Raw genomic sequence first — 26,553 nt, 5'->3', positions numbered from 1 at the left:
TGTAAGCACCATTGCATAAAAACAGGTTTATCTGTGCTCCAAGTTTATCAGTATACAGATTAAGTTGATGTTCACAAAACAGGATCTGCTGCTATAAAGTTCACTTTCTTTAACTTCCTTTACGTTTAATGATTTACAAGAAAATAATATGGTGCAATGGTCATGTCCTGACATTTTTCTTCCAACTAAAGACTTTCTTTTAAGTTTTTAAAGTGGTCTTGCTCAATAGCTCTCTTGGCTGACTCAAGGAATCAATTTAAATTTTTAATTTTAGTCACTTTTTTACTAACAGCCTGTTGCAAAAACACATCATTTGTTCGCGTATTGTTAGCTGAATTTATGAAAATTGACAAAGGTAGAACAGTTTGATGGGTATAAAACAGTATTTTTGCACCAGCAAGGTGATTCCCAAATAACTGTCAGCCCAAAACTTGGCATATTTTGGCAGGGTGTGCAGTGTGTCCTTAAACGATTTGAGGATACTGGACAAATGGAGTACAAAAGACAAGGGACATGAGAGATATATTAAGACCTCTTGTTGATCTATCACTGAAGACTCATGAGAAATAAATAGACACTTTATTGATCCCACAAGAAAATGGTTTCAACGGGAGGTTGGCTGTCATTCTTGAGGAACAGAAACATGGAGAGGTGTGAAAATTACACAAGAACTGGAATGAAGATCAGTGGCAACAGGGCTTATGGAGTGGAATTTTTCTTTGCTATCTAGTAGTGTTGTATATTGTTGATTATACTGATTTGTTGTTTTGTTTTGCATTGTTACATATTGATAAATATTAGAGTGCTTTTTGGGTTGTTGGTGCCCACTTGTAAGAGAAATTGGAATTCAGATAGGGGGCAGGTGCTAATAAGAATTTATTCTTCTTCCTGCTCCTTTTCACCCATGGCTGCAGTGCTATATTAATGGGAAGGAGGATTTGTATGTAGGAAATGAAATACTGTTGAACCATTAGGGGTGGGGGAAAAAATCGATACTGTGTAGTATCGTGATATTTTGTTTGCTAATAATCTATCGATACAGGGACAGCAGAAATCGATATTGTGTTACAAAAAAGGTTTTTGTGCTCAGAGCATGTTGATCCTTTTTCTGAGCAAGAATCCTGACATTCCTTCACTGTCCAAATGTGTTTAACTTTTTTTTGGCAGCAATAAACATGACAGTTTACTTATTTTAATTTAAGACATGTTTTATTTTAATTAAGTTTAAAACTTTTTTATTTAATGTAAATTTATATTTTGTTTTAATTTACTTTCAAATTCTTCAGTTGCTGAAGGGGCTGCATAGTTTTCATAAATTGCTTAGTTCAGAATAGCTATAATTGTACCAGATGGTTGCATTCAGTTAAGTTGGACTAGACTGTAATACAAACCGTTCAGTTTGTCAACAATAAAACTGACTGAAATGAGAGAAAGACTGAGTGCGAGACTTTGATATTAGATAAAATGAATATTGATAAAGTTTACCTTTATGTACAGAATCTGAATATTGCAAAATATTTTTTAAAAAAATTGCAATAATATCGTATCGTGCGTTAAGTATTGTGATAATATCGTATCGTGGGATGTATGGTGATTCCCACCTCTATGAACCATGTGTGAAACAAATAAATAAATGAAATGAAATGAATGCAAATGTGAAAGATTTGGCTCAAATCGTCATCAGTATGGAGAGAAAATGTCAGGAGAGAGGTACAATATTCAGTGTCTACAAACAATGTTTAAAAAATGTTGAAGGCTCTGTCACGATTTGGGGCTTCAGTGGTGTCGGTGAGATCTTGTCAGCATTGATGGAATTATTAATACCATCAGATCCACCGTGCAATACCATCTTTAAGTCTTAAGTCTACTTAAAGAAATAACAAGAAGTCTGCCTCACACAGTTCAGGCTGTGTGGAAGAAAAAAAGTGGTCATAACATTGCAGCATACTGAAACACCAGTGCATTAGTAAATCATTTGAAGTACTGTCCTGTTGATGACAGTTTTGTGGAAAGGTTGATGGCTCAGCACCCAGTTCTACATAAGACTGCTGATTATGCATGCTGTTGGCCAATTTCTAAAGCATGTCGGGATGAAGTGCAATCAATTTCCTCTCTTCTAAGCATCTCAGAAACTGCCTTTTGGGTTTTGCTCTTTACATTTGGATGCACAAGACACCCTGACGCTGGGGAAACTTAGTGTTAGATGAGGCTGCTGTCTGTCTCCATTTCTATAATCTGAGTGTGCCTTTTTTGGTGCCTGCAGTTTGTGTGTGATAGGATGACATCATACTGTCCTCTGGCTATTACCCTTAGTTGTACTTGTACCGGGAAGTCCTAATCCAGTCCAGTATAAGTCCAGATCCAGGTTTTCTCCAGCTGCTGTCTCAGAGTGGGGGTGGGACTGCAGTGCAGAGAGAGAGAGAGAGCGGGCAAGTGAGAGAGCGGGCAAGAGAGAGAGAAGTGCTTGCCAGTGTGGTACTGTGCTACGAAAATCCACATAACAGGCAGAAAGAACATATAAAGGAAGAGGAGAGGAAGAAGGCTTGCTGAGCATACTGCCTGTAGACGCAAACTCCACATAGGTAACTACACTCTGATGCATGCATGTTTCACCATTTGTTTGTGTTAGTCCCTGTGCATGAGTGTGCCAAGGCTTCTACAGTTCAGAGTGAGTCATTTGAATATAAACCGCAAATTGAATTTGCAGCAGAGGTAGCGAGGTAGATTCTTTCTTTTTCATGCTTTGAGCAATTTTTGATGCTTTCGAATTTACAAGGAAATCCACCCGCTGGATTAATTGGATTGCGGGAAAATACACAGGAAGAGAAATGAGCTGTCACAGAGAGCCTGGTATTAATTTTTTTTCCCTTGCTCTGTTTGCTAATGCGTGTTTTCTGTTATGGCTGTGTTTTTGGCTCATTGTCTGTACATCCCAAACATCCTGATGAAGCAAAAAGCTAGATTTGGAACAGATGAATATGACTGTGTGTGTATGTGTGCATGTCTGCGTGTGTGTAGTCAGTATGGGCAGATGTTGCCATCACAGGTGCGTTTGCCATGTCAAAAACACAGATGGTCTTCACCTGTTTCTCTCTACAACCCCTCTCATCATCCTCTACATCACAAATGCCCTTTTTACACGTGTCCATTTACTGCAGCTCATTTTGTTTATTTATTTATTTATTTCTTCTAATGCTCCAATGAACAGGAGACCATCGCATTTGCAAAAGTACTACAGTTCCCAAATACTGCAGTACACAAGGACCAAAAACTCAAAAAGCAGCTGTGCTCAAGGTTACATGTTTTTTTCTTCTTAAATTTAAGAAGATTTAATTTTCACTTCTCTCTCCATCTTTCTCAATGTCTCTCTCTCTCTCTGTCTCTCTCTCTCTCTCTCTCTCTCTCTCTGACCCTCCCTGCATCAGCCATGACCAACAACCAGACAGCATGTGTGTGTTTGTGTGGTTCAAAGGGTGTGGTTTGTGGATTCACATCAGTGTTATTTTTGATGCGTCTCAAATGCTCCATACTTTCATTACCCACCTCCCCTATTTTCTCCTTCTGTCACCCTTATTTCAGCTTCCATTTGTTTCCATGGCAACTGTGTTTGATCTCCTCCACCCCTCCATTTGAGCACCCTTCTTGTCACCCCATTTCTTTCCTACCCCCCCCCCCCCCCCACACACACACACACACACACACACACACACACACGCACACACACACACGTTCAGATCAGAGACTTTTCTCCCACACCCTATTTTCCCCTCGTGTCTCTCACCTTTCCACTTACCACCACTTCTTCTTGGAGAGGCAGCCACACCCTCCCTCACTACTAGTTCTGCAGTCGTCTCCATCCTGCCTTCTGTTTTTTCATCCAACTTCTCCTATTTTTTCCTCCTCTTGAGGCAATTCTTCCACCTCAAAACACATCCCCTACCTACCCATTATCTTCACAGCAGGCCTCTCCTCGCAGCTTTATGTGCTCCCTCACCTTTTGAATTATGCATACGATATCACCGGTCACATCTGATCAACATGCTGACCTTGTTACAGTCGTGTATGCGTGTGCACTAGCGAGCATGTCTTTAGGTATATTTATAAGGGTGGCTTATATGATACATGACACAATGCAACACACGCTCTGTGTATCGTATGATGCCACATTAAATCATTTCAGTCTAAAGCATAATGGATTATGCTCCTCTGTTTTCTAATTATGTTAAGTGTGTGGAAAGCTGTTTGTTTGTGCCCATGTTTTATTGATTAGTCTGGGAAGCTCCATAAGACGCCATCAGGGCAAGCTAAAGAAGCGATTACAAGCCGCGATGTTGTGGTGACTGGCTCTGACAAGGTGATATTACTTGTTAATGATCACGTATTAATGTGTTGTTAAGCACTGGAGCCAAGCAAACCACCCATTAGAAATCTCTGGTTACCTAATGTTCAGTTTTTCCTGACCTGAGATACTGCATGATTTTATTTGATAGAATAATACTATAGTTGAGTCTAAGGTTTACCCAAATACAGGAAGCTGACTGATGCACAAAGGTTGTTTTCTTGCAAGGTAAAAATCACTAGAGTGTTTTCTGTACTAGTATCACTTATATAATGGTGTCGCCGCGTTAACATTAAATAGAAAGCATGGTGTAACATTTGTGATGTTTAAGAATAATGTTCTATCATTTAAACTACAAGCATGCGGATTTGTAAGGGAAGCTTGTCAGCTATACTCTCAGTGCATTGCCTATGGCATTATGTGGAGAGGAGCCTCCCAACGGAGAGCCTATTAGTATTCACACACAGACCTCTGCAGTGATCAACACATGTTCAGGCACACAGGAGAGAAAGAGCTTCATTCATATTCATTTTACGTGTTATCAGTAATCTGCTGGCTGTGTTTACTTTAATACTGCAAGGCCCTTGCTTCCATCCTGTACCTGTCTCTCCACCTATTTTGCACACCCCCACGCATATGCAAATTCCTACAGTTTCACCATCCGAGGCATTTTCGAGGTGTGAAGAGAGACTCGGATCTGAGACTTGATTGACCGAGGGATGCAGAGCTGCAGTTCAGTTTGAGTGCGTCTGTACATGTATAAAAATGAATACCTTCAACACAAGTGTCTGCATAATTATTGTTTTCCACCTACAAAGACAAACTGCACAGAATACAAACAGTGCAAGTGTCTGTAGGAGGTCTGCTCAGCTGAATACTAAGAAAACTCACGTAGTGCTTGGCTCTGTTCCTGGTAGCACAATCAATAGTGCACAAGCACACACATGTACAGTACATACTTGTATTGGACCCATGAAAATGGAATAAAGAGAGAGAATTGCATTATAAGCCATGTCCAGATACTCAGAACCCCATCATCTAACATAACAGGATTCATTAAATAAACCAGTGCATACACACACATACACAGAGCACTGTAGTTGGCCATCCCTTGTTCATCTGTGGGATTGTCCAGTGCTTTCCTCTGGGTGTGGCATGGTTGTGCAGAAGCATTGCAGCCATGCATGTTAAAATTTAAACCTGGCTTTGTCTACACACACAAGTAGAGGTAGTACATTTTTCATCTTCCCAAAAAGTGTCAATGGCAGCTTTTTTGTGTGTTTTTGTTGTTGTTTTATCTTTCCAGGTTTATGCCAGCATGGCAAGTTTATTTCATGTCTACACAGAACTGTAGGTGTTAGAGGGATTTTTTGGTTTTTTTTGTCTGCAGCCTGCAGACAAAAAAAAGCATCTCTTCCATTTTCTTTGAGGATATGTGTGTGAGTGTGTGTCTGCACCTATAATTTGTTTCTTATATTATGGGGGCATTAATGTGTACTGTCATGCCGAAGGAATTTAGCTTCTGCATTAGACTGGCCATTCAGTTTTAGTGTGCAGATTTGATATAAGGGTTGGACACTAAGGTTTAACGTAAGGACTGGAGATAACAGGGAGTTTGTCTAGACTCGTCTGCAGATTGTGTCTCAAGGCTCTTTTTCTCTGCCTTGGCTATGTGTTGCAATAAAGGGTTTTAATAACTGCAGGGCTATATCTCCTGCGTGGTGTTTTCCACCACATGGGTTATAATTCATGCGTGGGTGTACTATTATGTTGTTCTGGTGATTTTTATTGGAATAACCTGACCTTTTTGAGTGAATTTTTGTTTTTTTGTTGTTGTTTTTTTATGCTTGACCTTGGGCCATATGAGCGTTAAAACAAACAACTGCTCAGTCGCCTCCAAATAACTATTAGGGTTAAAAAAAAAATCGATATTTCTCCACTCGTGAAAATATGCCGTGTGCAACCTACAAACAGCCCTCAAAATCCACAGATTGAACAAAGATATTGGCCCAGCTGGACCGAGCTCGGCGGGCCACCTGCAGTTCAGGCGCTGATTTATGTGTGAGTCTGTGTGTTGAAGTACTTTTCTTTTGAAAAACAAAAGGGGATGAAAATCAAAGGACTGAGAGAGCGAGAGGGGGCTGGACTGAGAGGCGGCTGTATGAGTGCACAAATTGCTGCTTTTAAACATCTGAATTTGTCAGAATTGCCTTGGCAGTAAGTGGACCTCAGGCAATTTCCTACCCTCCAAATTATGGCAATTATTACAAATTATTTCTGTCATGTGTTAGCACAGTGGACAACAAGAAGAAAACTAGCTTTTTTATCATTATTTTAACTTATATATGTGGTTATGATTATACACGGATTACATTGCAATAAAAAGATCGAGAGAAGTGAACCCTTGTTTGGGCTTTCAACATCCGTATGTACACACAAAAGTGTGATAAACATTTGTTATATGATTATAAGTGCCGCTTACAAAGAGCAGGATGAGCAACGTGTATTCGTGCTCGGTTGAAACCAAAATAAAAAAAACGCTGAATATGAAATATCACCTCACTGCTGTGCTGCTAAATCAACCCATGAATAAAAGAGTGACTGCAGAAAAGCAGAGCGCGACAGAGAAACAAAGCCTGTGAGAGCAGCGGGGGTTGTAATTCATTATTCATCTTCTAATTTGACATTAGAGGTCAGTGTGTGTTCCTCCCCTGCTTCCTACCTCCTCTGCCTCCTCCGCCTCGCCTTCACTCTCTTGTGTGAATTCCTAATCTGACCGGGTGTATTGAACTTGCAGAGTTTGTTTTGTCTGTACATCAGCAAAAACTGACGCCTACAAATGCTTGACTGTTCAAAGCTGTACGTGGAGTTTGTTGTGTCTGTCAATTGTTTATTTCGAGCTCTGTAGTCATTTGTAGAGATCCTGATGTTTCTTCTCTCAGTATCTAATTACAAGTTGTAGTTCCAGATAACTAACCTGTCTCAGTAAACATTCAACAGATAGGTTCTTTAAAAGTCATCTGGTGATGACAGCTTCTCTCCGATCCTGTCTCTGTGCAGAAACTGGACACATAGACCCAGTCATCATCGAGCGTTACAACACCCCAGGTTTCATTGGCTGCCTGTCGCGGGTGGAGTTCAACGGAATTGCCCCACTCAAGTCTGCACTCAGAACAGCCGTAAAGTCTCAGGCAACGCCAACAGAAAAGCAGCCTGCAGCTGCGTCACCTGCATCTTACCAGGGTAAACTGGTGGAGTCCAACTGCGGGGCATCACCTCTCACTATCCCACCAATGTCTGCTGCAACAGATCCCTGGCATCTGGACAAAACAGGTGAGTGGAACATGCTCAACAGGTTGATTTTTCATTTTTCTCACTGATAAGAAAAAGCAACGCTGTGCAGTCTGAACAGTTAATGCAGATGTGTTAGTTCTGGGTGGCAAAGGAGAGCTTATAGCCCCAAGTTTTTCTTCACAGCAGAGCAAGAGTTCATTAAGTATCCTCGAAATGCTAGTTTAAGACTTGTGTGTTTACATGTCCGTACACACACACACACACACACACACACACACACACACAGAGACTAATGATATATCCAGCGGCAGTCTTTAGTATTTTTAGTGTCATCATTCTGGAAGCATCCGTTTTCCTCAGGCTCCGTGCCAACTGTGCCTTTGGGAGCGTTGAGCTCTCTGAAATTGATCCAGTCCATCGATCTCGACTCCAGGTCCTCACTCGAAGTCTGCTCGCAGCCATCCGTCTACAAAGTGGATTATTATTTATGTTGCCTTAGGTTCTCTATAGATAGCTCAGATCTATAACATATTGAGACCTCCCTCCATCCTTCCACTTTCGTAATGATTGTGCGATGCCAAGTCGACTCTTTTGCGTTAGTTTCTTTTTGTTGGTGATGACATCCTTTCCCGTTTCTGTCAGTTTACTTTTCTGTGTTCTCACCTTTCTATTATGCTTTTAAATATATTGTAGTTTTATCCAATTACATCCAAGCATATGCAGCTAGCAGAGGTAACCATGATTTAAATTTCAAAACAATAAATAAGAAAAAAATATTTTAAAAAAACAAAAACACCACCAGACAATGCACAACAATATAGTCCAGATAAGAAATACATAAAATTACAACATAAAAATCCATAAATAATAAATAAAAATCCATGGTGCATACGAAAATACAAAGGAAATAAATAAGAAGGCGTACACCATGAAAAATGCCACTTAATACATAATTACCATAAAATGAATGCTCACAGATGTGGTCCCTCTTTAGCTGTTGTTTGATGTATAGCAGCTGAATTATTATTATAATCTCACTACCTCTAGTAGAGGCTCTGGTAACTTTTTCACTAAAATTCAGTTTTAACATGATGAACTCACCCAATCAGGTTGGAGCGAGTCCATGTAAGGAGCTTATAAGCAAACTTAAATTAAAAGAAAAAAATTGAAAGCTTAAAATATTATATTTTTGAAGTGTGACCCACCGTAAAAAGGCTGATGGGGTTTTGCTGTCACCCTGCCAGGCGGGCGGCGTGGATACCCAATTATACGAATGCAATAACTTGAGAACCAATTGTCATAGTATTTTTTAAAATCCATACCATATGTGCATCTACTACAATTCTTGGACAAGTTCAAATCTTACTGACCTCAACCTTGAGATCAACGTCAGAGGTTAATCTGAAAATCACCTGGGATTTTCACATTTATACCATAGATGCATCTACTAGGAGGCTGAGAGGTAGCACTGGTGGTCACCAATAATCACTGGACACTGTACATGTAAATACATATTAGCCACCTAGCTTAATCGTTTTTTTGCATAGAAGGACCCTGGAATGTACTTCAAACCTTCCTTGCTTACTAGTGACTTCTTGACGTTAAATATAGTATCTCGTCCTGCTGGCATGCGTGTCGATTTCATGCTTTGGAGAACCAAAGCGTGGACTAGCATGTTTATTCTATATGAGCAAAAAAATAATAGAATAGAGAAAAATTCTAGCTGTATTTTCTGGCCTATTGTTTAATTTTCCTGAAACTATGTAGGTTCAAATTATTGATTTAGATTGGGCCTTAACCCCTTTCTTTCCCTTTTCTTTTTCTATTCCTCCACTGACTTCTACTGACTTTCCCCCACCTGGCCCTCACCTCCTGTCCACTCCAGCGTAATCCCCACTCTGATAATAATGCGAATAATAAAATAAAATAATAAAACGAAACAAAAAGAATAACAAGAGGCACCTACAGAGATACTGTAGTGGTCGTCTTGGCAAAATAAATGTGTTTGGCACAACAAAGCATTCAGGCCATGATTCTGCTTGCTAAAACTGATTCTTACTCATGCTTGTGACTTCCCAGGAGAACTATGGGCAGTACAGCCTGCATTACAAATAGCTGACGGGCTCATAGCAGGGTGATGTTTTTCCTGTGTTAAAATATGCATATTGGGGTTGTGTTTGCACAGAACTGCTCGATTATGGAAGCCTGCAGAGAGTTAGCAGCTCTCTGCTGAGAGAAGTTATTGGCAATTTCAGCAATGTCATTTTACTTCTTTCTTTTATTACACACCCTCCACTCATCTCAACTCCTTTCATATCCACTCCTTGTACATCCAGGGAATATCACTGCAATTAAACGGTGGCAGCAGGCGTGTAAACTGCTTGAGCTCGATGAATGATTAATGAAAACCATGAAATGCATGAGACGGTGTAGTAATATATTTATTTATCTATCAGTAGTAATTTTATATGCATCTAGCTGACCCCCTATGAGCATGCATTTTGGTGACAGCAGGAAAGAAAAACTCCCTTTAACAGGAAGAAATCTCGAGCAGAACGAGGCTCATGGACGGGCGGCCATCTGCCACGACCGGTTAGGGTTGAAGGAAGGAAGACAGGACAAAGACACGTCATTATTAATTAGCAAACGTTCTCCAACCAATCGTTCCTTTTGACTTTTAACTGCTGAAGAACATCAGAGACGCCATTAAGCTCTGTGTTGATAGAGATCGTACGTATATAAAAGGCACTTTCCTGATCTGCTGGGCATTTCTATGTGCACTGTTGTTTCAGCTTGTTTTTGTGTCTTTCTCTCATTCCTTGTTTAGATGCAGTGTTCCCCTTTAATGAGGAGAGAGTGATTCCCGATGGAGTCAACAGGGACTCTGCCATCATTGGAGGTACAAAGTGCCATTATCATATCATCAAGTTAAAAGTGCTTAAACGTGGGGGTTTTTTTATTGCTAATTGATTTTCCACATTTAAGAGGTCTTTAAAGTTTTCAGTGAGTTTATTAATAATTTATTATATAGTTCTAAGTATAGCCTAAGTACTCTCTATCTGACAGTCAAACTCTAATAAATGGAACGGAGAGCAACTCTGGGTTCAGTATCTTGCTGTAGCTTGCTTGGCATGCAGACTGCAGCATAGTGGGTGACCTTCTCTGCCTCCTGAGCTACAGCCACATGGTTGGCATTTATGTAGCACCTTTTGATCTTCACTAGCTTTTACTTTGGGAGGGGTAAGTGTCTTGCCCAAAACATTTGAGCAGGGCTTTATCGCTTGGGTCGGCTGTGGTTCAGGAGGTAGAATGTGGCGATCCCTGTGTCCTCTAGTCTGCAGGTCAAAGTTTCTTTGGGCGAGATACTGAACCCCAAGCTGCCACCTGATGCATCCGCTGGAGTGTGTGTAAATGTTAGACAAGGAGTTTTGGTATAAAAAAAAAGTGTGTGTGATTGGGTGAATGAGGCTTGTAGAAGAAACTGCCTTGAGTGCTAAGTGCCCCATTTACTATTTATTTGCTCTCTGTGCTTCACACATTACAATAACCAGTGGTTGTGATGGATCGTGACCTGGATGAGCTGCTACATCACAGACATTCTGATCATAGTTAACTATTAAAAACGTCTGCTTTATACTTTTCAAGTGACAGTCAAATTCCTTCTTTCTGTCCAAAAAGTACCAAAAACAGACTACAGTTCACTAATGTTTCTAATTACATTACAAACATCGCATTACATACATTTTTATTACATTAATCTCCCAGTTGAGATGGCAGAAGCAGGCTGTGTTTGCCTTTGCTTAGACATTGACTCATATGAGGAATTTCATGGTCGGAGCAGGTTGGTAGCAGTATTTGAAAAAGCCTCTCTGTCTCTACTACAGGTATTATCGCAGTGGTGATCTTCACCATCTTATGCACTCTGGTGTTCCTGATCCGCTACATGTTCCGTCACAAAGGCACTTACCACACCAACGAGGCAAAGGCCAGCGGGGAGTCGGCCGCGGAATCAGCGGATACGGCCATCATCGGCACCGACAACCCAGAAACCATTGACGAATCAAAGAAGGAATGGTTCATCTAACAGCCAATCAGAAAGAACTCTGAGAGAGGGAAAGCAATGTTTTAGATCATCCGATGCCACAGAGATAGAGGTGGTTTAAGTCAAGGCCAATCACAGAATGGACAGAGGATTGGCTATTCAAAAGGACAATAATCTCCCAGGGAAGGTTGGGGCAACGGGGAAGACTGTACAGAAATCCTTTTGTTTTGTTCTGTTTTTTTATATATCCAGAGTATTAGAAAGAGAAGGAAGGGACACTTATTCAACTGAGCACAGCTGTAAGAGACTGTACATGTATATACTAACCGGCTTGTCCTTCTTTGTATCGTGCTTGGGAGTTTTCAGGAGTCCTTTGAATACTGTATATGACAAATAATTATACTTACTGGGTCGTGTGATAGCAAAGGTTTATTGCCAGTCCCTGTTGCGTTTTGATTTTATATTTTAACAAAACTCTTATATCAAAAATGATCAAATCGACATGCCAAACCTTTGTTTTTGTTTTATTCTTTCTTTTTTCTTCTTCTTCTTTGTATTTTTTATTGTTTCAAACTGCGGATGCACCAGTTTGTCACATAATTCATGTCGTGGTAATATAGAACTGAATATGGATGCCAAAAGTCACCTTGTAAATATGATATTATTTTCTCCCTTTTCTCGAAAGATTTATTTAGTGTCAGACGCATAAAGCAAATTAGAAATTTCATATCTATATGAGAGTGGCGCCACACGTCTCGTCTGTCGCATTATAAACGTGTAAAATACAGAGTTTTACGTTTAAATCTTATGACATTCGATTGTAAGGGACACTCCTTTCTGTGGAAGGGCACCGAGGGGTTTCTCAGTGCATGATGGGGAAATCATGACGCCATCATCGCCATCTTCTTCATCTTCATGGTCACGGCAGCTTTCTTTGGATTTGGAATGAGTGAATCTGCGAGCCTTTACTCGTGCGGGCTTCAGCATGTTTGTTTGTTTCTTTGCCAAACACTTGAGTCTTATGTCAGATTTTCATGTTCAATTTGATATTTGAGTTGGTTTTTTGTTTTGTTTTTATACATTTGAAACCAGTGTTGGGCTGTAGTTTTTAAAGCACATGCATGCGTCTGTGCGTAGGTGAATTAGGGAAAATGAGCTTTAGAAGGGGCCGTTTGGGCATGCGCGAAGACCAGACCAAACAGCTTGACTGATGCGTACCGAGTTTTCATCGATGCACTAGGCATTAAGTGGGCGAAGCAGCGTGAAATGAAAAATCAATTTATATCTGAAAAACACCTGGGACGAAGTTAAGAAGATAATTGGCTTATTATTCCAGCGTGCCTTCAAGGTGCTGAGCCGTTTGGCCTTGCCTCACACTACTTATCACAAACCTGTGAGAAAAACTTGACTGCTGCTGCACGAAATCGGACTTAATAGCGTTTTCAGGTGTTTTTTTATGTTGTATTTAAATGGTGCTGTGTTCACTTACGCAGAAAAATCTTGGTTGGAAAAAAAAAACTTTTGAAATTTAAAAAAAAGCCAGACTTTCCAAGTATTTGTGCAGCAGTAGCAGCTTCAACGCACACGCTTACACCTCCCCTCACACGTGCACACAACAACATGCATGTTTGATGAAGTGTGAGTCATTTGCTCGTTTGCAAGAAAAACACGTTTAGGATGAGGAGGCAGACACGAGCGTCACCCTGCAGTGTGCAACTGCGGTCCAACATGCATTCAAATATGATCTATTTATGTTTAAGTTATTTTTATGTTTACCTGTTTACCTTACCATGGCTTCTACAGAACGACGTGTTACAGCTGAAACCTGCTGCCAACTCTATTTTGTTGTGAAGTTGCTTTATTTTGTATGTCTGTTTGATCAAATTGCTCCCACGGCGCTCGCGCAGTGAATCACGAATCGCCTCGTGATCGAGCGCTTGCTGTGGATCACTTCATGTGAGACATTAGGAGCAGCTGCTGAGCTCAGCTTGCCTTCTACTGAGGCCTCAAAGAAGAATTCATCTGCTTTTACTTCGCATCCCGTAGGGCAAACAAGTGACTCTACCGATGCTTTGTTGTTTTTGGATTTTGATTTTCAGACTTTTAAAATGCATAACTTCATCCTCGATATATGTTTTGAACTTAACGGCGATGATAATTGATTATCAGCGCAGACAGGCAAAACCTTAACCCACATGTTTTGCTTTTAGTTCTCTTGAGTTCAATAAAGAGTGTTTGATCTTTAATAGCAGTTTCTTCGTCTTCTTCTTCTTGTTCAGACACTCGCAGCGTAATGATGCACATCAAAGACAGTACTAAAGATATTCAAGGAACATTTTGTGTCTTAGCCATGTAACCATTAAGAAACAGGGACTATGGAAGAATCTAACCTATTTGCTTTAGTTCGACTTATATAAGTTAAAATTATATAAAACTGATATAATACTTAATAAACGCTATGTAGTTTTTCCTTTGAAAAGTCCGTAATGAACAAATGTGGAAGTTCCAGAAGGTCATATGCTGCCCTCTGGTGGGCAGACAGTGCACCTTCTTAGTCACCCAGATTTACAGAGCATACACACTGATGATTAATGACAGATTACCAAACTAAATAAAGTTAAAAGCTCATAGCTGATGAATTATATTCGGAATCAGTAATAAGTAATATATGAAAGTATATCAAATATAAACTTGCTGACAAAGGTACCCAAAGCAATGAGGCGCTACAAAAAAAGGACTGAAGTGTCCTTAAGATGATAAAGTTGTAGATAAATGTGTTCACTTAAGTTCAGCATGTTTGATTTTAAAGTGATGTCAGGTCTTTATATCTCTTACTCATCAGAAATTTAGTGCTACTCTGCTTTTCCTCAGGAGGGATTTGTTCTGCGTGCCTGGTAATTAAATTAAATTAATTCTGATTACTTTGTGTTTGTTTGTCTGCCCACACCTTTGAACCGAGGTATTGTCTTGTCGTTGTTATTACTGTTGCCATGATCCAGAACTAAATAGCAATATAGCTGCCCCATAATCAGTTTGTGTTATTATAATCTTCGTTTCATTATGTCTGTCGATTGAATCGCTGCCTATATCACTCGCAGCCGCATATTTGCATAACTGCAACTCATCCTTAAACCCTTTGACAAGGACTGTGTCCTAATGTAATGTGGTAAAGTATCCAACACACTCTCGCATGCCTGACAGTGAGCTGATGGGGAGCATTGTGTGTTAAAATATTCACGTAGCTTCCAAAAAAACCTTCACAGAACACACACACACACACACACACACAAAATTATTGTGAAATCAGACACTTTTTAACAGCTTTATTAGCTTTGAGGTTGGAAAACAGGAGAAAAAAAAGTCTGCAAAAGAAATCAGAAGTTACAAAAGACAACTTATAATATTTCCGTGTACTTCAGTCCCTTTTTTTCTTACAAGCAGGCCTTTATTGTTCCACTCTGATGCCCCAGTTAATGTGCATGTTGACAAGTATGAGAGCTCAACTAGGATCAGGGTTGGTCTTTGGTGTGCAGCAGAAAACAGAGTGAAATGCTTGAGGTTCATTGTCCCAGGGTGTAGCTTTGTGAATCCGTCATGACTGTAGGGGGGAGAGGGGTTGGACGAATGTGGTGGGGGGGGGGGGGGGGATGCTGCTGAGATGGAAGATTTGGGCTCCTCAGGCGTCGGGACACTCACCTGTAACGCATATTAGAAAGGCTGGTGAGCGAAGGTCTGCCTCGCTCACAGAATCAGTTACATTGTTGATACTGTTAACTTACCATTCTTGGGCAGCATAACAATGTTCTCAGCGAGGACACCAGTCTCCAAAGAGAACTGCGAGAATTTCTCCTGCAGGACAGCGCTGGTGTCGGGAGTGCGACCTACAATAAAAAATGACGGCGCTCTTCAAGAATGAGCAAATCCTGGAGAGCATTCCTAGAAAGTTACTCTTATTTTGGTAAGACAAACTCACTGTAAAGCTTGTTGAGGACCTCGGACACCCCATTCTTTGTCTTGATGGTGTGGACCAGGGCGTACTCATCGTAAACAACGTCAACAATGCGCATGTCGTTGTCATTGTTCCAAGCTGGTGGGGTCACAGAAATCATGTTAAATCTAAGTATTCAAATATATGTCAGATTTTGGGGCAGTTTTAAAGGCGTCTCTACTTACTTTGGCTGTGGAAGGTGAAACGTCCAGGAGTGTCTGTTTTCTTAGCCAGGTGAGTCATTCTCCAGCAGGAGCCATCAGTACTTAAATGGGGAAAAAATGACCAGTTTATTAGATATCCTCCCTAAAAAAGACAATCATTGCCATTTAATTTATTTTATTTTATCTTATTTTGAAAGCACAATTATACTCACTTCAGGTTGGAGTAAGAGAGGTCCAGATCTTCTACATCAGTAGGAGTTAAGAAAGCAGTCCCCATCTTCATGGTTGCTTTGTGGTTCACAAACCACTGAGCATTTGTAGCAAAGCCAACCATGTACCACTTGCCCGCCACCTGTAAGAAAGCAAACACTGTTTAAAAAGAGGTTATCTAAACCCTACCTGCATTACTGCTTCCCCTCTGCTTTCTAAAAGTGAGGGGTTGTTTTTGTCTGTGCAACAACCCAAAGACAGACGCAAATAACTTCTTTCCTTTTAAATGTGTATTTGTTACCTTCTCCAGGTTGAAGTCTTTTACGGGCATGACATCTGCACATGCAGCCAGCACGCACACCAGGGCGGCCAGCATCCTCAGCAGTGTGCTCCTCATGGCTTCTTCTGTCTGTGCTTCGGCAGCAAGGAGTGATCAGGAGTGTCAAGGCGGTTTGATGGGAAAGAGCAAGCGGAGGCTTCTTATATTTGCTGCAGGGTACAGCCCTACCCCCATTCTGTCTCCTCCCCACTCCCCCTCCCCACAATCCTGCTGTTCGCTACACCATTACAAAAACCCTCAGGCGAATCACGGCTGTTACACAACTGGCACGTGTGAATAGAGCCAGGACACAGGGGTAGAAGGGATGGGGTTTAAACATTAGTGTCCAAGCATGCCTGGCCAAAATGTCACATGTATAAAATCAGTGTGTTTTCCATTTTTCTGGATATGATAAACCATTGGCATCCAGTATTTCCTGCATGGTCAGGGATTTTTAAGAACTTCATGGTGAAAAAAAAAAAAAATCATTCTCATAAATAACTTTGCCAGTGTTGCATACAGTGGCTTGATTGTTCCTTGCAGCCTCTGAGCACTGACTCACATCATTGTACTGGTTTCTTTCTTTCTTACTTACTTTCATAAAACCTTTGGTGCATGCAGAATTTCGGTGAGAACCTCTGAGTTTTGTAACTACCAGGGAGTTGGAGCATGCACTATTGACTTGTTTAAATTTAAATATTGCATTTATGTTACAGCAAATCCCCCCTTGACTTTGTTTCTGTGTATTGTATCATTTGCTTGTTACATAAAGTGCTGATTAGCTGTGAATTCTTTATTTTTGCTGACATGTACCGATGACTTATCAAACCTCTCCTCTGTTATGAGACCAGACGAGCACAGACTTGTAATCAGCTGGTTATGAAACACTCACATATCCACACAAACAGGGACACACACAGAGAGAGAGAGAGAGGTGCTGGTTGGAGCGAGGGGAAGTGGTAAGAGGCACTTTTGGTGAGTTTTGTAACCACCCTTGTGACATCTGGGCCTTATTATCTCCATTCCTGGCCCCCTCATCCAATTTTTGCATCCTCAAGCACAAAACAAAAACGTGCATTCGCCTCTCAATGGTAAATCTCGGGATAAAAAAAACACATGTTGACACTTCCATCTCACCACAGGATTAGCAAACAGCAAATAAGGACAATTAAAAGCATTCAACAACAGCTTGATTTGACTCTTATGTCCTTTTATTCAGTGTGTGGCTGAGGACATTTAATGTTAGGGGTGAATTCAAAAGCGTTGCTCTCCATCGTCCCCTCAGCTCCGCCTCTTCAGCATGTGGGAACACAATCTGTTAAACAAGGAATGCCAGGTTAAATTACAGAGAAACCGTGCTGATGTTTTTCAGCAGGCAGTGGAAGTTAGATAACGTGTTGACAACGTTTTAAAAACTGACTGCAGGAGCACAGCCTGCAGGAACAAAAGTCAGCACTGTTTCTGAGAAGGTCTGGCTCACTTTTCTTTTTTCCCCCCAAGTGATACATGATGCCATTTAAAAAAAAAAAAAAACCCTCATACTGTTATTCAACAGTGGGTCTCCCGCTTAGAAACACTCTGTGATATCTTCCTACTTATAGCTGTCAAATCTTTTTTGTACAAAATATGCAGGATGATTAAAAATCATGACATGTACCATTTTACCCACATGTTTGATACCATGCTCGAGCCATGATTATAACTTGCTTTGACCAGCTACATATCCCACATGGTGTGAAGAACCTCTATGCTTCTGTTAATCTACAGTATAGACATTTAACTGGTGATATTTTGCCATTTAACCCATTTGTCTCATAAAATAAAAGCGCTTCTGAGCAAAAACAAGATTTTGACTTTAAAGTATGCAAAACTGATTTATTTGCAGTTTTTAACAGAGCTCGAATGTGTATTTTAGCATTGAAAATGTCACATCTGTCTGCTGTACTTATGAGGGATCAAAAATGTCAAACTCAGTTTCAGGTTGCGTGACCTCATTAAATTTCCCAAAGTTACTGTACACAAAAATCACGTGATTCTGAGGAGGTCAGTAGGGAGGTACTCACCGATTTTAGCTTTCACAGCATTTTTCAAGAATCCTCATCAGCTATTCAAATCAAACCACACTGCAGGAAACTAGACAAGAGCTTTAGCCTAAACTAAATGTACATTGTTGCTGTGCTTCGGCATTTAATACATTTAAACTGTTCATTTATTTAAATTAAACATTGTACATATTAACATTTAAGTTACTGCCCAAAGGGGATCTGAATTATTCTCCTCATTTTGTTTTGCACACTGGTTATTGCCTTTGGCTTAATTACATTTTTTAAGTCAATAACTTGTTTTTTCATAACATACTGCTTAGCTTAGATTATACAAAACAAACTATGAAGAACATATTAACCAGGTAACACAAGCAGCTCGAGATGAGTGTGTTTTTTTTCCTCTAGTAACATGTGAGGGAAAAGTGCCGTGAGCCACAATCACAGCACAAAGCTGCAGCTCATTTGGGGTGAAACTAATTGTGTGGTATTGAGTTCCTGTTTCTCTTTATTCTTTATCCTTTATTCTTGTCGCCTCCGTACGTTTTTTGCACCTTAACTACTCCCTCAGTTTTCAGCCGATTTTCTCAGTTCAAACTCTAATCTGTTCTGCTCTTTCTGGCTATATCTTTTGGTGTTTATTGCTATTATACTTTTTAAAATATTACACTTTTTTCCTTTAATTTGTCCCATTGAAATGAATGGAAAACTTCAGAAATTCTGCTAAAACTTTCTTGTTTTCGAAACTTAACTACATGCTCATGCTTTCACCTAGAAACTCCATTCAAACTTTAAAACGTTCTCAAATGATTGGTCTTTTCCTGTGTGATTCAGCTTTTTCATATCTGTTACCGTTTTCATTTAATGCCTCTTTAAGTTTTCAGTTGCAGCTTTGTGATTTTTCAGAAAATACATGCGTTGTTATGGTTGCTATGCAATTAACTCAGAGTGAGAGCTGCTGCTTTCTGAAGTTTCTCTTCATGTCCGAACAACTTCTTGCTCAATTTTCACCCAACCTCCACAAATTATACATCAAAACGTAGGTATTTTTGCTGGCTTTCAGAAAATGTTACTATCACTGTTGTGGAAGTTACAGATTTTTATCAAATCGCCTCAGAGCAACAAAAAGTTTTAAAACTCTCCATTCAAAGTCTATGGGGAGTTTGTTCAAAACCAGCGCTGGATTTCTCTAATGAGAGGCATTTTCAAATCGTCATATCTCTGTAACAAAGCAAAGTTAAGACATGAGGCTTGTGCCAATTCATCTTCAGACACTGCTGACACTCAAGGTCGAAGCAGTTTTTACAGTCATCTTACCATTGTGCCATAAATTACGTTTGTTTGAGGGGTGGAAATCTGTCCTCCTCTCAGTTTTCAAACTCCGAAAATTCTGACTGCTCATCACCCTATTTTCCAGGCGCCCGTTCTCTTTCCCAGTGGCGCAGTTGGTAATGACACAGGTCTGAAGCCCAAAGGTCGTGGGTTCAATTCCACCTTGTCCACATGTTTTCTTCCACTACAAATTAATACACTATCACAGACCTGTAATTCATATTGATAATTTATTACAATTCGGCAACATTTTATGATTTTGGCAGCTTTTCTAATATGGACCTCAGATTCTTGTTAACGCTCCATGGCAGAAATACATACAAGTACACCGCCTGATGAAGCAGACAGAAGCAGTACCTCTGATTGGTTCAGCATTTTCACCTCTTATCAGCACAAATCTCAGCCTCTTCTGCTGTTTTCATTAGAATTTTAAGCTTTTCCAGAAATTCTGCTGATTGAACTCTTTTCAGCAAAATTTTCAGTTTTTTTCTGCTGTTTTCAGCAAAAACCTCTTTTCAGCAGAAATTCTGCTGATTGAACTCTTTTCAGCAAAATTTTCAGTTTTTTCTGCTGTTTTCAGCAAAAACCTCTTTTCAGCAGAAATTCTGCTGATTGAACTCTTTTCAGCAGAATTTTCACCTCTTTTCTGCAAAATTTGCAGCCTTTTCACCTCTTATCAGCACAATTCTCAGCAGCTTCTGCTCATTTCAGCACAATTGTCAATCTCTCCACCTCTTCTTTGTGAGAATGAGTTTGGCTCAGTAAGCTAAATAACTACCCTTAGACCAGAAGGGCCAGGTTCGAATCCTGCTCAGGGAAATCTTTTTTTTTTTTTTTTTTTTTAAATTTCAAAATTTTCAGCTTTTTTCAGCAGACATCTTCAGCGTTAAGGCATCCACACAGCATTTTCACAGGAAATGCAAATTTTTCTAGTTCTTGTTTGCAGTTCTTTATGTAAAGCATGTTGTTAAGAAAAAATCTGCATAAATACAATTTGTTAATATTATTTATTATATTGCACTGAATCAGTGAAGCTTCTTACAGTACATGGGAGAAAATGCTAGGAAATAAGTCGTGAGCGCTTTGCCAGGGAAATGCAATGCAATTACTCGTGGATGTACTTGTCAGCACTAGGCCTGCATACTACACCAGTAAGTAAAAACCTGAAAAATAATATAAGTTTGTCTCAGTGGCATTGCACATGCTTATCTTGTTTCTGTCTGGCCATTTTGTTTGTGACAAATCGAAACATTATCACCCTTTCTTTTTAGGGGATTGCTTTTAAGTACATACGTCACTTAAGTTAATACATTTAAAAATGTTTAAAAAGAAAAAACAGCATGTAACTTACTGATCACATGATCTCGATCCACATCACCGCAGTGACCTAGAAAGCAAAAATAAATTCACATGCCATTATTTAGCCCTCTGGGGAGCTTTTACTATATATCAACATATGGCTAGTAGTAGTGTGACTTACTCTGACCAGTCATTTACTACATATGTAGTGTGTTGTTGTGTTATTTTGTAATGCACTGTGTTCAGAAAATATTTGGATTGTGTTCTCAAAGGTTACACGGTATATTCATTTGGTTAATCTAGCTATCAGAGATCCAGAGCTTGTCTAGCTATGCAGTCATCATGTGTTTCAAAATGCCAGCTTACATGAAATAGATTGCTATTAGTATTCTGTATGATAACTGTAAAATTAGCCATACTGTAGGTGGGGAAGGGGAAGTGGTAGGCCCGCTGCAAATTCTGTTTTGCAGCAAGCTCTTCAAACTTGGTTAGCAGCGGCTCTGACAGATTGTCCACAGACTTCCCTGCGAACACAGCACAACACAAAAACCCTTTAACATATTTACCAAAGTAATAAAGTATCAACAGTGCTGTGCTGCTCAATATAAAGTACCTAAAAAAGTAAGGGAGGAACCTACCATAGAGTTTCATTGTGATCTTGCCCTGTTTCTGGTAGTACATGATGGCATAGGAATTGTAGTCTGTATCCCCAATCACTATCTCAATATTCTGCTCAGGGGGAGATCCTGGTATATAGAGAACAGAGAGCAAAGTACACACAGGATCCTGCTTTATTCTGGGACACTAAGAAACAAAACTGACCTTTCAGTGTCAGTCTTCCTGGGACTGATGTTAGATGATAGACTTGTAATATCTCCCAACACTGGTGATTACTGAGAAGAGAAGAGAAGAGAAGAGAAGAGAAGAGAAGAGAAGAGAAGAGAAGAGAAGAGAAGAGAAGAGAAGAGAAGAGAAGAGAAGACTTTGTACTTTTCAGACAGTGCATGACAAATTAATCAATAAAACTTGTTTTTTCTCTGTTGAGGCCAGAAAGATTTCGTAGCACTCATACAGCAACAAAAGCTTTCATAGAATGCTCTCCAAAAACAACACAAGCCACATTTTTTCCATTTAAATGGGATATTATACTTCTAGGTCAGTTTGGCCAAAAAAGAGTTAGCAGAAAAGTTGACGGATTTAACTGTTCTACCTCATCCTTCCTGTTTTTGAAGATGCATAAATAACATTAAACACATGGCAAGGAATAATATCAGTAAGAATGGAATGAGGGATTCAAGAAATTGGCTCCCTCTGCTGCCAAAAAAATAGAAAGAAAACAAAGAACATACAGAAGAATCAGCCACATGTGCAGCTGTACTCACTGCCTTGTTTTGGTGCTAACAGACAGCGTTTCATTAGAGGTAGCGGTACGAGCAATGGTGATTACTGTTGGCTCCACCTTGGTCCCGTGATTTACCAGGTAAGAGCATTTGGAGGCAGTATTAAGCAGGTACCATGTTCCCAGCATCTAGGACACACGCAATCAGAGAAAGGAAAAAACAAGATTTCAAAATATCTCAAAATCAATCAATTTGTCATAGACAAATGTCTTATCGGATTATTCTAATTCATCCCATCCCACTGAAATCAAAATTCCAAAAATGTTCCCGTGTCAAAACAAAAACAAAACATTTCTTTTAAATGCCCTGCTCTATCCCCTTCATATCCGTTCACCTGCACAGAAAAATTCCCTCATTGCCTCAAACACAATATTGACACAATTATGCAAGTTTGCCTGCATCAGCAGCCCCCACAGTAATCCATAAAAATCAGAGCTTTCACAGCGATCGAAAGTTTGAAGAATAAAGGCTTCTCAGAACTGGCCTTTGACGTGTTCGAGTCTCTGAATACTTTACTTTGATTCCACATAGAATATAAGGACAAAAACTTGTTGGATTATTCTTAGACCAGTGGGACAGAGCGCTTTTGTGTGTATATGTGTGTGTGTGTCATGATCTAATCAAAGCAACAAAATAGCTTTCTGGCTATTTTCTTATGTTTATATTGACTCATCCACCATTAAGTTACTTTCACATAGTTTCCGCAGATTCTTCTGCAGTCCTATTTGTATATCATACTGTGACACGGTACAACAATCAAAAAAACAGTGTTCAGAGGTAAAATAACAGCACACAGAGCTGTCTGCTGTGTTGGCGACGTCTGCAACTGCCTGGAAACAGTCGGTCTCTTGGCAGTTGCAGCTTTTTCATGAATCTCACTGTCTTCAGCAGAAGGTTAAAAAGATTAACTAAAAAAAGAAAAAGACCAAGTACTGCTGATGTTATTTGGCACTATATAAATTGAATTGAGCAGCCAGGGCCCAATGCAGCAGTAGTGAAAATATTCCGCTTCTTTATCTTATTTCTTACCCTTTCTATGTCTATGTCTTGTTGGGGTTGGGTCTGGTCAATAGGTGTGATCTTTGGCTTCTTGGGAGGTCGTCTTTGGGGTCGGGGTCGACTCTTAGCTCCACCTACAGCCTCAGCAGAATCCCAGAGGTACACGCACATCAACATCACCACTGCAAGTATGCATCGCCATAGTCCAGCCATTGTATCGCTGACAAACAATTCTTGTTTTTGTTTTATAGGTTTTCTGTCCACCCTGCTCTGTTTCTCCCTTCAGCTGTTCTCTTTCTGCTTTACTCAACTTGCAACACATATACCCAGAAGATATGGATAAGCAAACAGAGACCCAGAGACAAACAGTGTGAAACAGAGGATGGCCTGCTGAGTTAAATATTAACTTCATGGTAGAGATGAGGCCATACTAAAGTGCTGTGGTGTGCACTTCTGAACAACAAGAGGCGGCAATAAATTACGGGCAAACATCGGGGGTCATCGCAGCACAGCGCCGGATTTAGACGTGAATTTATTTGGGGGGGGGGGGGGGGAGGATCGGTCATGTTTGCGTGATTGCGATCAAAGACTTCAGCTGGATATGTACACGCAACTTCAGATTACAAACCAAAAACACAGCAATGTGTTTGCAATCCTGCAGAACAACAATTTTTTGACTGTTTTTTCCAGATATGAAAATATGCTAAACATTACAATGCTGTTAAAAACACTTTTTAAAAAATTTGCCATTAATGGCTTCACATATCCTACACATATGTTCCAAGTGGCTCATATGAGAAGACCTTCATTCAGATGACAGTTAAGGCAAAATACTTAACAAACATTAGTAAACAGTAAACACCAGTGACGAAGAGAGAACAGAAAAAAGATTATTGGAGAAGAAAAATGATTTACTGTGAGTCCTGTAGTCCTGTCCTGTGTAGACATCTCTCCAGTCCATATATCCATTAATATATGCAATATAAAACTGGTTTCAATTCACCTCCAGTTTAACCCACAATTCATCCCACTTCACATCACATAGCTTTTCACTTTAAACCCCCCCACAAAAAACAAAAGGGAAGTTCTTTAAACTGGTCCTGTTTTTTTTTTAATGTTTTGATGAAGAGTCCATCAGTTACACTCATCCTCATCAGGTTTGTCGTTTTCTCTGGTTTTAAATGTGAGGGCAACACTGTTGATGCAGAAGCGCTGTCCTGTTGGGTCTGGTCCATCATCAAACACGTGGCCAAGGTGGGCATCGCACTGTGTGACCCAGATACAGAAACACAAAAAAGTCAGACGTTTGTGCACTTTTTTTTTTTACTTTAACCTCTGCTTTATAGCACAAACAACAAGTATCACAGCTAAACTGAATGAAACCTTGGCTTCTTTTGGTTCCTAGCACAACTCACATTTTTACAAAGGACTTCTGTCCCAGGGCTGCCCAGGCTGTTGTCAGGGCGCCGAATGATGGAGGTGTGGCTTTCATCACCCTCCCATGTCCCGTGAGCCTCATTGAATGCTGGCCAGCCTGTCCCGGAGTTGTACTTAGCCTCGGAGCTATGAAGAGAGGAAGGAAGAATTTAGTAAACATCTGCTGATTTTTTTTTAAAAATGAGCAAACAGCAAAATCATCTTATACCAGTAAGCCCTCATTTTTCAGAGTTTTAATAAAAGATTATGGTCCAGTCCAGAAAATGTGCATACCCCTTTACTGGTTAGATGTATTACCTGAAGAGTGGAGCGTCACAGCAGACACAGTGATACATCCCCATTTCAAAATGGTTCAGGTAGATCCCACTAAAGGGCTGAGAACATCCACAAATACACACACACACACACACACACCAGATCACAATGTAAGGAGCAGAAATACAGCTCATTTCACTACCTGTGTGTTCTTCAGCACCCTGGTTTTGCAAGTGTATACAATGACTTGTCCTTAGTCCTGTTATAACAAGATGAAATATCTCTGCGTTTCATTTTTCGGGCTGTATTTAATTCATAATGTAGTAAAAGTGTGTCGTTGTGATACAGAGCAGATCAAAGTCCACCTGAGAATGTGCTGCTGTTGATGAGATAATGTATGTCACTCTGCTGGTGTGCTTATGTGCATGTGTAACCTTCCACTTATTAATTCTGAACACAAAGCTTCTTTGGCATTAGGTTACATAATAATTATATTGTTTTTTGTTTTTTTCATACACTGGACTCACCTCCTCAGTTCCTTTCTCTCTGGTGACTACATACTGCTCTGGGGTCAGTTTTTTATGCCAGTCTGTAGTCTCACTGTAACGTGTGAGGGACTGCAGGCCTGCACAGAGCAAAGGTCACACATTTTAGATATGCATATTTAAAGCAAACCACATGTTTTGTGCGTGAGCATGCGTGTGTGTGAGAGAGAGAGAGACAGTGAATCATTAAAGCCACATTTGTGGCAGAGTTTCCTGTAATTCATGCATTTTCTTATCTGATCACATTACCATTAATAATACAGACTCTGAAAACTTTAAAGCTGAGAAAGTGAGGCTGCTTGGAAATATATTCTTAAAGAATAACTAAGACTAAAATATAAACATTCTAATCTCAAAGAATTTCCACTTAACTTCTGAAATACTCTTTCAAACAGAGATGTAGAACCTCTAATAGTAAACATTCGTGCATGATGGTGCAGCGAGCTGATATAAATCAGAAGTTCGCTCACGGTACCTTGACATGTGGACACGGGACGGATTATGCCGGGGATCCTCCTCGGTAACTCTGCAGCTCTGGCTGTGGCGTGTTGAGAGGCAACAGCGACAATCCGGCGGACGAAACGAGACATGTTTGCTCCAGTGGAGTCAAGTGCGACTAAAGTGCAGCTTTCAGTGGAGCCAAGCAAACTTGCCCCATCGAGATTTTTCACGCCGCGGCGAGTTTGGGCTGGTCCTCGCTCGGCTTATCCGTGCTGTTAGCGGGGTTACACGGTCACAAAACACAACTGAAGCTACAAAGGTCAAAGCGGATGGAGTTCAGTCGTATTTTATTGCCAGCACTGTGCAAAGAGCGCAGTAAGCGCTGCTGAATGGGAGTGGATCAAAAAATTAAAATAAAAAAAATCTAAGATTAGATTTTAGATTTTT

General features: G+C 40.1%; 4 protein-coding genes across 4 annotated transcripts in view; 1 reads left to right on the top strand and 3 right to left on the bottom strand.

Annotated features, from left to right (window-relative positions):
• cntnap2a (contactin associated protein 2a) overlaps positions 1–13,861 on the top strand; it is a 405,242-nt gene extending 391,381 nt beyond the window's left edge. The window contains exons 25-27 of the mRNA XM_080865727.1: positions 7,400–7,672; positions 10,461–10,532; positions 11,518–13,861. Of these exons, the coding sequence (XP_080721853.1) occupies positions 7,400–7,672; positions 10,461–10,532; positions 11,518–11,717 (545 nt within the window). The 3' untranslated portion in view covers positions 11,718–13,861. The remainder of the gene's footprint in view (positions 1–7,399; positions 7,673–10,460; positions 10,533–11,517) is intronic.
• Positions 13,862–14,983: 1,122 nt separating this feature from the next.
• On the bottom strand, positions 14,984–16,496 carry LOC308385936 (lipocalin-like). The gene is made up of 6 exons (XM_080865151.1): positions 16,339–16,496; positions 16,040–16,179; positions 15,849–15,928; positions 15,649–15,762; positions 15,455–15,556; positions 14,984–15,371 (listed from the first exon to the last, which is right to left on the bottom strand). Exons 1-6 carry the CDS (start codon positions 16,432–16,434, stop codon positions 15,352–15,354), a joined length of 552 nt encoding a protein of 183 aa, XP_080721277.1. The 5' UTR covers positions 16,435–16,496; the 3' UTR covers positions 14,984–15,351.
• A 1,058-nt stretch (positions 16,497–17,554) lies between these two features.
• c8g (complement component 8, gamma polypeptide) lies at positions 17,555–23,733 on the bottom strand. The gene is made up of 7 exons (XM_080864880.1): positions 23,459–23,733; positions 22,412–22,557; positions 21,852–21,922; positions 21,668–21,775; positions 21,449–21,553; positions 21,082–21,117; positions 17,555–17,671 (listed from the first exon to the last, which is right to left on the bottom strand). The coding sequence occupies exons 1-7, from the start codon at positions 23,639–23,641 to the stop codon at positions 17,652–17,654; spliced, it is 669 nt and encodes a 222-aa protein (XP_080721006.1). The 5' UTR covers positions 23,642–23,733; the 3' UTR covers positions 17,555–17,651.
• A 229-nt stretch (positions 23,734–23,962) lies between these two features.
• msrb2 (methionine sulfoxide reductase B2) lies at positions 23,963–26,424 on the bottom strand. Its single transcript, XM_080865677.1, has 5 exons — positions 26,141–26,424; positions 25,648–25,745; positions 25,163–25,239; positions 24,844–24,991; positions 23,963–24,694 (listed from the first exon to the last, which is right to left on the bottom strand). Exons 1-5 carry the CDS (start codon positions 26,253–26,255, stop codon positions 24,563–24,565), a joined length of 570 nt encoding a protein of 189 aa, XP_080721803.1. The 5' UTR covers positions 26,256–26,424; the 3' UTR covers positions 23,963–24,562.
• Between the last annotated feature and the right edge of the window lie 129 nt (positions 26,425–26,553).

This window comes from Rhamphochromis sp. 'chilingali' (genome assembly GCF_963969265.1).
Source record: "Rhamphochromis sp. 'chilingali' genome assembly, chromosome: 18".
NCBI classification, from domain to species: Eukaryota; Metazoa; Chordata; class Actinopteri; order Cichliformes; family Cichlidae; genus Rhamphochromis; species Rhamphochromis sp. 'chilingali'.
The sequence above is the reverse complement of the archived record's forward strand: the minus strand, read 5'-3'. Positions and strand labels throughout refer to the sequence as shown.